Source organism: Anoplopoma fimbria, chromosome 3, assembly GCF_027596085.1.
Source record: "Anoplopoma fimbria isolate UVic2021 breed Golden Eagle Sablefish chromosome 3, Afim_UVic_2022, whole genome shotgun sequence".
NCBI classification, from domain to species: Eukaryota; Metazoa; Chordata; class Actinopteri; order Perciformes; family Anoplopomatidae; genus Anoplopoma; species Anoplopoma fimbria.
This window is the reverse complement of record NC_072451.1, coordinates 24860024-24871269: the sequence shown is the minus strand read 5'-3', so window position 1 is coordinate 24871269 and position 11246 is coordinate 24860024. Positions and strand designations below refer to the sequence as shown.

General features: G+C 38.4%; 2 protein-coding genes across 4 annotated transcripts; one reads left to right on the top strand and one right to left on the bottom strand.

The window, feature by feature from the left end:
* The first annotated feature begins 702 nt into the window (after positions 1-702).
* On the top strand, positions 703-3649 carry ndufa13 (NADH:ubiquinone oxidoreductase subunit A13). Its single transcript, XM_054596160.1, has 5 exons — positions 703-847; positions 2207-2285; positions 2390-2461; positions 2561-2630; positions 3414-3649. The coding sequence occupies exons 1-5, from the start codon at positions 754-756 to the stop codon at positions 3531-3533; spliced, it is 435 nt and encodes a 144-aa protein (XP_054452135.1). The 5' UTR covers positions 703-753; the 3' UTR covers positions 3534-3649.
* Positions 3650-4434: 785 nt separating this feature from the next.
* On the bottom strand, positions 4435-9191 carry cirbpa (cold inducible RNA binding protein a). 3 transcript variants are annotated; one of them, XR_008531119.1, is made up of 8 exons: positions 9104-9191; positions 8323-8429; positions 8095-8201; positions 7794-7914; positions 7526-7676; positions 7369-7427; positions 4871-4947; positions 4435-4787 (listed from the first exon to the last, which is right to left on the bottom strand). XR_008531119.1 is itself a non-coding variant. In XM_054596226.1 (7 exons), exons 2-7 carry the CDS (start codon positions 8420-8422, stop codon positions 6845-6847), a joined length of 552 nt encoding a protein of 183 aa, XP_054452201.1. In that variant the 5' UTR covers positions 8423-8429; positions 9104-9191; the 3' UTR covers positions 5937-6844. The 3 variants fall into 3 exon arrangements, 2 of the variants coding, with proteins under 2 accessions (XP_054452201.1, XP_054452202.1); XM_054596226.1 differs by lacking the exons at positions 4435-4787; positions 4871-4947 and adding an exon at positions 5937-6858; XM_054596227.1 differs by lacking the exons at positions 4435-4787; positions 4871-4947 and adding an exon at positions 5937-6221.
* Between the last annotated feature and the right edge of the window lie 2055 nt (positions 9192-11246).

Genomic DNA, 11246 nt, shown 5'->3' with positions numbered 1-11246 from the left:
CTGCCACATATCCTGCTGTTCACTCATCACAGTTGTCCCTTCTTATATTCAGGCTAGTGTCTCTGGATGGGGACCTGAAGGGACGGGCTCTCAGTGTTTCCTACTTGGTGACTTTCTTGCTGGATTTAGTAACTTTTGGAGCTAGGGCTGCTTGCTACTTTCATTGGAAAACCGTTGGCAACAATGTGTTAGGTTTCTGGGTTGTAGGATCAGGATATAATTTGGCAAACTCTTGCTGGTTTCTCAAGATTACCAATGCTTCCTTTAATAAGATAAGATAAGATAAGATAATCCTTTATTAGTCCCGCAGCGGGTTGTAGGATCAGGATATAATTTGGATATAATAATAAAAATAAAATATAAATAAAAAAAAAATAAAAATAAAAAACAACTATTATAAATTCAATAAAAACAAGAAAAACCAATAACTTATATTTTTACAGACAGAAAAAAAACAACTATATTAACTATTATTGCAATACCTAATTTACTATGAATGGAAACTGAAACAAGAAAAAAAAACACTGGCTGCAGTATTCTTAATATTACGTTAATAATGCCTTATATACATTTATTAAAAAAAAAAAATAATAATCAAAAAGCTGGTTCTCTTAAATAAAGCCAAAATGTGGAGTTGTCCTCCAGACGCCTGGGGGCGGTAGAGAGCCAGAGAGGGTCTTGTCGGACGAGAGAGAGAGGAAGCCTCCCTGCAGTGACGTCACCGGCGTGTGTTGCTGGAGAAGACGGAGCAAGATGGCGGCGTCCAAGGTGAAGCAGGACATGCCTCCTGCGGGAGGTTATGCTTCGTTTGACTATAAGAGAAACCTGCCGAAACGAGGACTCTCAGGTACTTCCATTACACACAGACAGGATCCACACACGACCTGCTAACTATGCTCAGGAGCAGACCCACTAAACGGGTCTAGTGTTGCCTTCAAAAGTACCGTACAGCCAGTTCACTGCTAACATTATAGGACCTGAATGCATTTGAAATGTGAGCTGATTGAGGTATTATATTATATAATGTAGCTACATATACAATGTACTCGAATTTCCCCATGGGGATCAATAAAGGAATATAAAGGAATATAATGTAGTCTGCAACACTGGCTGCCTTTTCTATCAGGCATCATTAAGACCCACCAAAGTCAAATAGTTAAATATGTATACAGTGTATATATACAGTGTATGTATACAGTGTATGTATACAGTGTATATATACAGTGTATGTATACAGTGTATATATACAGTGTATATATACAGTGTATATACAGTGTATGTATACAGTGTATATATACAGTGTATGTATACAGTGTATATATACACTGTATACAGTGTATGTATACAGTGTATGTATACAGTGTATATATACAGTGCCCACCTTCAGGATGAAATAAACAAAACAAGCTAGACATTCTCCTCAACGTTACTGTGACAGAAGGAAAGGCAGCAACGAAGATTGATTCAAAATGAGCTTTATTGTCCAGTTAGGTTTTGTGTAAAAGTGATTAAGTTAATCTCAGCCGATCACATTTGACAGTCAACTCCAAACTGCTGTATAAAAGTAGAGACAGATGTCAGATCGACTTGATGCAAATATCAAACAGACAACAAGAGTATTTAGTTAAGACTAGTTTCGTTTTGAACAGGCATCGACTCTAACCACCTACTTTGTCATTCTCTCTCGTCCTTGGCTTCTCAACCGCAGCCTGGTGGCTCACTTATCCGTTTGTGATCTTTTTATAAGGTACAGACAAAAGGAATGTGACAGAGAAGCGAAACCATCAACATGTTTATTTCCTGGTTAGTCAACAATGGTTCATGAAAAGCAACTCCTACGATACATCTCTCTCACGCAGGGGGAAATCTGTGGGAAATATCCAGTCTCTGCAGGTCAACATATTAGAGAGCATAGATTTGAAAGAGCAGACTTAGATTCAGGCAAATCCTCACACATGTTGAGATGTAACCATTGGCTGTTGTACTTTTATTCAGAAAGTGACAACCATCAACACATTGGTTGAATGTCATTAACTTTCATCAAATAGATTGGAAACTGGACCAATTTATAAAAAATAATTGTTGTCCCTAGCACTCACATGAAACTTGATATTGTGGTTGGGATAACTCAAATCCCTACATTAGTAATCTGTGGTTGTATACAATGTTGCCTTAAACCCTCACTAATCACTTCTTTAATCAACAGGATACAGCATGTTTGGTATCGGCATTGGCATCATGGTGTTTGGTTACTGGAGGCTTTTTAGCTGGAACAGAGAGAGGAGGTCAGATTATTCTGTCAATTATACTTTGGGTTTAACTGTTGTTCACAATTGATAATATTTCACAATATGGCTGGAACTAGTGGTGATGTGTTTGTGCAATAAAGACGCCTGCAGATTGAGGAGATGGAAGCCAGGATAGCTCTGATGCCTCTGCTGCAGGCCGAACAAGACCGAAGGTGACAACAACGAAAAAACTCATACACACCGTAACACCATATACCGTAACCCCCTTCATGCTAGTGTTTATGTAATGGTTGAATTCTCCCTCCGCTCAGGTCCTTACGGATGCTGAGGGAAAATCTAGAAGAGGAGGCCGTTCTCATGAAGGACGTTCCTGGATGGAAGGTAAAACACCTGAGCATCAAAAACTATATATATTTTTTTACCAAGATATTCACCCATTGAGATTAAAAAATCTATTTTAAAAGGGAGTCCTTGTCCAAGACAGCAGCATATGGATTCATTTAGAAAACGAACAGACTTAACACAATCAGCAAATTACATCAAACGTTAAAATAGCAGTTTATTCAGTGATCAAATAGGACTTAATCCTGTTTTTAGTTTTAAGTGACTGTTGCTTTAACCAAGATGAGTGTGCAAGAAAACAGTAAAAGCACTTCCACCAATGACAGTGCAAGTTTATTTATAACCATAAAGCCATTTATAACCTTTATAGCCAGCTAACATTACTGTAGTTTTGGATGTATTCAGACATAACTAAGTAGCAGCTACGGTAGTTTTATGCAAAACGATATTAATGCTCTGTTCTGTTCATAAATGTTATTAATTTATTCTATTTTAAAATGCGTTTAAAATGCGTTTTTTTCATGGATTCAAAATAATGATTTTCTGCCAAAGACATATCCAGTGTTTTATGACCAATAAACACTGATTCTAAGATCTTTTTTGACCCATTTATGGATGAGTGTTGGTTCAGCAGGTTACAAACATTTCAGCAATTCATTTTAGTTCACTAGTGAATATTTGCATCAGATATTGGGAACATGATTAAGATGTTTAAACACAAGAGACATTTATTAATAATCCATGTTGATCATCATTTGATCCAGGTGAGCATCAGTGTCTTTGTATTTATAAAAACTGTTTTTCCTGTTAATGTTCTTGCAGGTTGGTGAGAGCGTCTTCCACACAGACCGCTGGGTCGCCCCTCTGTCAGAGGAGCTTTTCAACCTCCGGCCTCGTGAAGAGCTCTTGCACAAGCGTTTCGGTTTCATGTCGTACGTGTGAGCACCACCAGATGTCCAGCGTCCTGAGATCAACCTCATCCACAGCCAGCACCGCGTGGACCTGAGCCTGAGCTCAATTCAGCTTGTAAATGTTCTATATTAAAGTGTTTTTTCTGTACCTAATCCTGGTTTGTTTGATATTTTTTCTGTTTGGATTGAATTTCACTGCATGTACTTCCTAGTGGTGCAAAATCTATTGTAACTGGGAGGTAGTTGAACTTAGTTTTACATTGTATGCTTTATTACAATTCATATGAAGAAAACATTAGAAAGTTATGGCCCATTATTAATTAAGCTACCCCTAAAGTAGATGATAAAATAATCCTTTGATAGTTCCGCAGCAGGGAAATTTGTAGGATTACAGCAGCAGAGAAGATACAAAGTAAAAAAAAACACAATCCTAAATAAGTGATAACACAGTAAAGAATAAGTAAAAGAACATTAAATGACGTGTACAGCGAGTTACATTTTTAGGGATATGTGGTCTACTGGGAGCAGAGGTGGTTGTGCAGTCTGACAGCTTAGCCGTCCCAGGACACTGCTAGCCTGACAAGTTTATCAAGTCCCTTCCTGTCTGTCGAGATGCTGCCGCCACAGCAGGATATTCTATAGAAGATGGCTGATGCCACCAGAGTCAAAAGGACCTCAGTCTCCTATATCTATGTATCCATCTTGGCAGGGACAATTTAGAGCTTTTAGCAAGAAAATACTTGAGGGTAATAATATGAATACCAAGCATAGTTTAAATTTTCCTTCGAGTACTCCATTAAGACCTGAACGCACAATGTTCCTTGAGGTGATTTGCTCCCACCTTAAATCACTTTGTAAACCCAATAATCGAACATTAAAGTGTTGTCAATGTTCCCCATCCAAATACAAAAAATGAGTACTAGAACAGAAGTAGTTTGCCAAAATTTTATTTTTGGAATATTAATACAAGAACAGCAGAATACTGTAATACTTGTGACTTGTTAAATGAATTTGCATTGAAATCATCATAACAGTTCTATATTCAGACAAAAAAAAGAAAAAGTACAACTAGGGTGTACAGCTGTCATCTTGTCGTTTGTCTTTCCTCCAATACTCGTGACCACCACCCATTACAGTTGAGAAACGTGTCCTTCTGGCCGGCCGACATTTCAGTCGGTAGGATCCTGGCCGGCCGACATTTCAGTCGGTAGGATCCTGGCCGGTTCCTCCCATGTAGCCTCTGCTCACAGCTGCGCCATCGCACCATGGCTGTTGCGCATTGAGCCTGAAACAAGGCAGTAAGACATTGTCAGTCAAATTTTGACTAAATCAGTAACACAACATGAGGGCTCAACTGTTGTACTGCACCTGATAACTGAATCTGCATTGATCACCGTCATCTTTAGCGAGATACTTCAACTTTTAGGCTCCACTGAGTCAGTTCCCTAAAGAAAAAAGATAAAGACATGGATTAGGCTGGGCAATTAACATTTGACACAAGTCAAATCACAAAATGCATGCAACCCTATTAGAGTCTGAAACTCACCACTTATTCAAATGTAAGGGTACAACAAAATACAGTCTAGACACCTTAGACGTCAATTAGGACTGCTGCGGGGCATTACTGGAGCAAATTTGAGGACTAGTGCAGTGAACAGAAGTGGACTGAGCACAATACTACCCATGACTTAAGAGGCCAATGCTTTTTTGGTGGACTCGGGAGGATGAGCACTACAATCCAGAGGAGCTTCTTAGAAACATTTTCTCAATGAACTTTTCCAAATCGGGGAAGAGGCCATGGCATGTTGTAGGCGACATCTGAAGCAGAGGACTAAAAACAACGACTAACTTGAAGGTATTCATGGAAACAATGAGAACTGAGTTTGAAGGATGTGAGCAAAGCAAAAGTAGATTTTTACCTCACGTGCATTGGCCTACTTTCTCCACATTTGACCTAGGCAAGAGAGCAGCTTTCATCTCTGATGAGCACTTGTTGGAAGGCGCAACACTTCACTCTCCAAGGACTTGTAGGTTTTTGATGTGGCTGACCTCTTGAACGTAATGAAGTGTTAACATGACCAGCTGATGATTTCCCAGCATCACCCATTTTCCAACTTTAGGGGTTCAGTATTCAAACCTCACTAGAGGTTGATCTCAATCGACTATAAGGTTGCCTAACAAAACTGACCGCTTTTTTTGACTGGGCCAAAAACCATTACGTTTTAGGCAACCAGATAGCCTGTCGAATTTTTACAGTAAACCCAATTAGAGATTAATCCGCCATTGTTTTTCAGATAATTGCTCTCCAAAGAACGCGGATGTAATTTCGGTGCTACGAGCTGTAATTTTTCTAACGCAGCCTTACAGTAACATGGGCCTAGAGCTCTCAACTAAATTCCCCATGCGGTACTTTTAAAAGGCAAAAGAATCAAGATTATTTTCCACAGTCTGTTTAATAGGCTCCATGAAGCCAAACTGACAAAGAAAAAAAATGTTGATCATACAAAGAACATAAAGTACAAAACTGTTCCCGGTTGAGATATTACTTTGGGGAAACGAAGTTACATTTTTCGATCACTTAAACAAGATTAGTCCATTTTACAGCACATTTAAAATGCAGATGTGGAGCAGAGCACAAAAGATACCTTGGACAGACTGTAGCATGCTGCAATTTGCAACTTCATGACAGCCGGCCACTTCGGTTGTGTAGTTCACCAGTCTGAAAGGAATTCACTCTTTGAACACAGGAGCCTCAGCTAGACTAAGTTTTTTTTTTTTTAATAGTAAAAGAAATTTAGCATAAAATCCCCCAAAAGTCTGTTTAGGAGTAATTCGGATTTCTTTCCTCAATCGCTTTAAAACCTGGCAAGAGGTAGGTCAGCCACTGAGACTGAGCGAGGAAAAAAGTAAAGGAAAACGAACAAGCCCATCGGATATTTCAATATAAAAAGAAGGAAAAAACTAAGGAATCAAAATCAGGAAACACTTTACGTGCTGGACAAAGTCTATAGCGATGGTAGTGGCCATGTGGAGAGCAGTTGTTCGGTCCGCAAAAATTGGGAATTACAGTACTGTTCAGATTACACAGATGCCTTTTAGTTAATAAACGACCTTTGAGGAATTAAGATGCCCAATCAAGCAAGGTAAGAGTCTGGAACTGTAATTTGTAACATGGTTTGTTAAGGAATGACCAAAACTCATGGCTACATTTTTTTTAAGATGCTTGAGCTACTACAACAGAACTACAAAACTAAGGTCAGCAATAACACGTGGACATTTTTCTTGAGGAGCGCATCTTTGAAATACAGCCAGCCAAGTGATGATCTTGAATCAGGGAGATGTTTACTCGTTTGCAGCTGAGGATAAGAAGTGGGCACACAGGTAAAGACACTGAAAGTTCCAACACTCGAGTTTCACAACATCCCCTCAATCCCACCAGACAGTCCTTTTAACCCTCCCTCAGTTTTTCAGCTCCATTCGCTGAGCAATGTCAGAACATGTATCATTTGCTAGGTGATTCAAATTGTTTGCCAGCATCTGTATCAGAGTGGGACTGTGGAAGGAAGGTGGGGGCTAGCAAAATTTGGCAACCGCAGCGAGGCATCAAGTTGGGCTCAGGTACAAAACTGAGGGACACACATTATACAAGCCTTCATATGTTGGGGCTGTGCAGTTTTAGTGTTCGATAACCCTTGGTGTGATGGTGCTTTGGAGTCATATTAGTTAATGTTTAATGAATGCTTAGTGTGTGACAGACTATAAACTTTTATGATTAATATTATGGCAGGTTGAAGGTATCTTTAAAATTTGATGACAGCCCCAACATAGGTCTACATACACAGTACAAATGCGTATCATATGCTTACCATAGCTGTCGTATCCATCACGGTAGGATGGACCGCGGTCGCTATATCCACCCTGACCCCTGGAAACATAGCAAACAATGGTCAGTATAGTTGCATCACATTAAATTGTGCATGCAACAGCATCAGTGAGTCTCATCTGTAATTTACAACATTTTACCTGTTGTCTCTGTAGCTTGAGTATCCGCCGCCGCTACCGCCTCCTCCACCTCCGCTGTTCCTGTACTGGCTGCCACCAAACCTCCCTTCAGAATGGAAGCTTCTGTCGCTGTAACTCCTGTCACTGTAGCTCCTGTCACCACCGTATCCACCTGAGAAAAGACAAAGACATCATTGACCAACAGGACAGGAAGCATGGCGTTGTAAACAGAGCACATGACAATTAGTCGCAGACAGCTAGTGTCCACCTCTGGAGTAAGCTCTTCCACCTCGACCACGCCCGCTGAATCCACCACCACGCGTTCCTCTTTGGGCACCAGAGTTGAAAGTTCCCCTGGTACGTCCTCCCTTTCCTGCTTCATCCACACGAATTGACCGTCCATCTAGAGTCTGGGGGGGGAAAAACATAAAAATTTAATTTAAATCCTAAATGACTTCAAAATGCCAAGGCTTTACACTTTTGTACATTGCAAGGTAAATTGAGATGTTTGGGGAAAATTGTTAAAATTTAGCCAACAAAATCAGTAGGAGAAAAATAATTTAAAAAAAATGCTGCAGGGTTGTGTTTACCTTGCCGTTCATGCCCTCCAGTGCGTCTTTGGCATCTTCTGAATTGTCGTATTTCACAAAGCCAAAGCCGCGAGATTTCCCCGTCTCTTTGTCTCTGATCACATCCACTGTAGGGGGGCGGGGGGAGGAGGAAAAATATATATTTCATAATCTCCAAAAGCAAAAATATCGTCAGCACATACACACATATATATATATATCTTGTATCAACAAATAAAAGGCTTTTACCTTTTTCGATGGTTCCATATTTGCCGAAGGCCGCAGCCAGAGACTCCTCGTTGGTCTCAAAGCTCAGTCCTCCGATGAACAGTTTACCCTCGTCCGACATGGTGGAGCTGAGATTAAAACACAAACACAGCCAAGCAATCACAAACACGAACAAAACATTTGGATCTGCGCAGAACGAAAGAAGTAGGTCACCTGCCACTATGATCTGCGTATCGTTTAATATAGATTTAAACCATTTTTTAAAATATAAAATACATAAATATAAAATAATCTTAATGGAAATTATTCTGTGCAAAAAAAACAACAACAACAACGACTTGAATCCCCCGCAGTTGGAGGCCTAGCGGCGCAGTGAGCAGGGCCTCAGGCCTATAAACGTGGTCCCGTTATGTTAGCGGATTATCGGACAGCCTCCATCGGGTCGGCGCCATTTTGAAGCACCGAGCTGAAGCTTCACTCCGGTTTCAATGCCCGACATTGTAGCTGCACACACGGCTTAGTGCCAATAAATCATCGTTACATAAGAGGAACACATATACTACGACACAGGCACATTAATAGCAACACAATTAAAGCATTTGTTGTGTAATATGTTTATAAAAATACATATAATAATGATAAAAAAAACAACAACAGCTCACATATCTCACTTTTTAAAAGCGTATAACACGATAATTAAAAGTCGAGATAAAAAGCAAACATGCCTTGTAAATGCAGGTGTACGTGATTAGTGTTCCACCGTGAAAATATATAGAAATAAAATCGTATAAATAGCACTTACTCTCACTTAATGTGCGTCCGACTGACGAATAGCGAGGCTGCAGGTCGAATGAGAGGCTGAAGAAGGAGCGGTCCGCTTTACAGTCGCTTCTTCTTCTGTCGCTCTATTGTTGGTAGCGTGTCGACGCACACCGCCACCTACTGGACCGGAGGATGTGGCGTCTCTCTGTGAGGGTAGGTACTCTGATTTAAACAACAATGTGTGTTATATTATATAACACACATTGTTGTTTAAATCAGAGTACATCAGAGTAGAAAAAAAAAACATGTAGCTATATATATAACCATATATATAACTTATATATATATGGTTATATATATATAGCTACATGTTTTTTTTTTTTATATATATTTATATGTATAAAAAAAAATGTAGCTATATATATAAACATATATATAAGTTATATATATGGTATATAACTTATATATATGGTTATATATATAACTTATATATATGGTTATATATATAGCTACATGTTTTTTTTTATATATTTATATGTAAATTCATAAATACATCACACAACCACCTGAGTGTGTGATGAATTTACATATAAATATATTTAAAAAAAACATGTAGCTATATATATAACCATATATATAAGTTATATATATGGTTATATATATAGCTACATGTTTTTTTTATATATTTATATGTATAAAAAAAAACATGTAGCTATATATATAACCATATATATAAGTTATATATATGGTATATAACTTATATATATGGTTATATATATAACTTATATATATGGTTATATATATAGCTACATGTTTTTTTTATATATATTATATGTAAATTCATAAATACATCACACAACCACCTGAGTGTGTGATGAATTTACATATAAATATATTTTTAAAACATGTAGCTATATATATAACCATATATATAAGTTATATATATGGTTATATATATAGCTACATGTTTTTTTTTTATATTTATATGTAAATTCATAAATACATCACACAACCACCTGAAACCCCTGCCAGGCCCCCTCCACACTGACCCCACACCCTTTATTCCCGTTGTGTGTGTGTATTTATATAATAATAATAATAATAATAATCAATCCTTTATTAGTCCCACAATGGGGAAATTATTTCTCTGCATTTGACCCATCCTGGAGGAGCAGTGGGCTGCAATGAAGCGCCCGGGGAGCAACTTGGGGTTAGGTGTCTTGCTCAAGGACACCTCGGCATGTTGCCATATAGATATATAAACTGAGACAGTAGACATTAGGGCAACAATAAATAAAAAAACAGTAGACCTAAGTAAAGTAAAAGCCTCTACTATAATAATCAATTATCAATTAATCGTTTTAGTCTTTTCCAAACAAAAATCCCAGAGTACACTGGATCCAGCTGCTCAAATGTAAGGATTTGCTGGTTTTCTCTTTCAAGAACTGAATATTTTGGGTTGCAACCGATGGTCGATTAAAACAAGCAATATAAACACGTCTCCACGGGCTATGCCAAATCATAATGGACATTTAAAGATTTTCTGGCATTGTTATATAAATATATATATATATATAGTTGTTGCTGTAAATGGATTTCATATAACTGAGGTGCAGTTGTTGGTGTAAAGGGAGCACAGATCCTGTTTGCTGGTGGGGGGTACAGTGGGGAGGACCTGGCATGAGTTTCAAGTGGTTGTGTGATGTATTGATGACTCTCTCTCTCTCTCTCTCTCTCTCTATATATATATATATATATATATATATATATATATATATATATATATATATATATATATATATATATATATATATATATATATATATATAATGCATAAAACTACAGTTGTTTGTGTTATATGATTCCATATTACAGAGGTGCAGTTGCTTTCAGGTGGTTGTGTGATGTATGTATGAATCGGAGCGGGTGATGGGTGTGAATGTTGGCTTATCAATACAGTCAATCACATTCAGGTCGTCAGCCAGTTGATGGTTCTTCACAGTGTGGGGGGATGGTTTCCTGTGGCTGTTGATGTCCTGCAGGGTCGCTGGCTGAACAAATTTTCAGGGTAGCTTCTCTTTGTTATTCTGTTTTCCTTTGTCAGTATGTCTCTGGCTTGGGTGTTCAGGATTCCCCACTTATCTAGGCCCCCATTCTTGGCCTTGAACAAGACGTCACAGTAT

Bases quoted from the DNA above. Each gene is read 5' to 3' on its own strand.
- cirbpa (XM_054596226.1), bottom strand. From the start codon at position 8,422: ATGTCGGACGAGGGTAAACTGTTCATCGGAGGACTGAGCTTTGAGACC. The intron at 7,677-7,793 runs GTGGAAGAGCTT...GTCTTTTCTCAG, and splicing joins ATTCAGCGGGCGTGGTCGAG to GTGGATACGGTGGTGACAGG. The intron at 7,428-7,525 runs GTAAAATGTTGT...CTATGTTTCCAG, and splicing joins TCAAGCTACAGAGACAACAG to GGGTCAGGGTGGATATAGCG.
- ndufa13 (XM_054596160.1), top strand. From the start codon at position 754: ATGGCGGCGTCCAAGGTGAAGCAGGACATGCCTCCTGCGGGAGGTTAT. The intron at 848-2,206 runs GTACTTCCATTA...TTTAATCAACAG, and splicing joins GCCGAAACGAGGACTCTCAG to GATACAGCATGTTTGGTATC. The intron at 2,286-2,389 runs GTCAGATTATTC...TGTGCAATAAAG, and splicing joins AGCTGGAACAGAGAGAGGAG to ACGCCTGCAGATTGAGGAGA.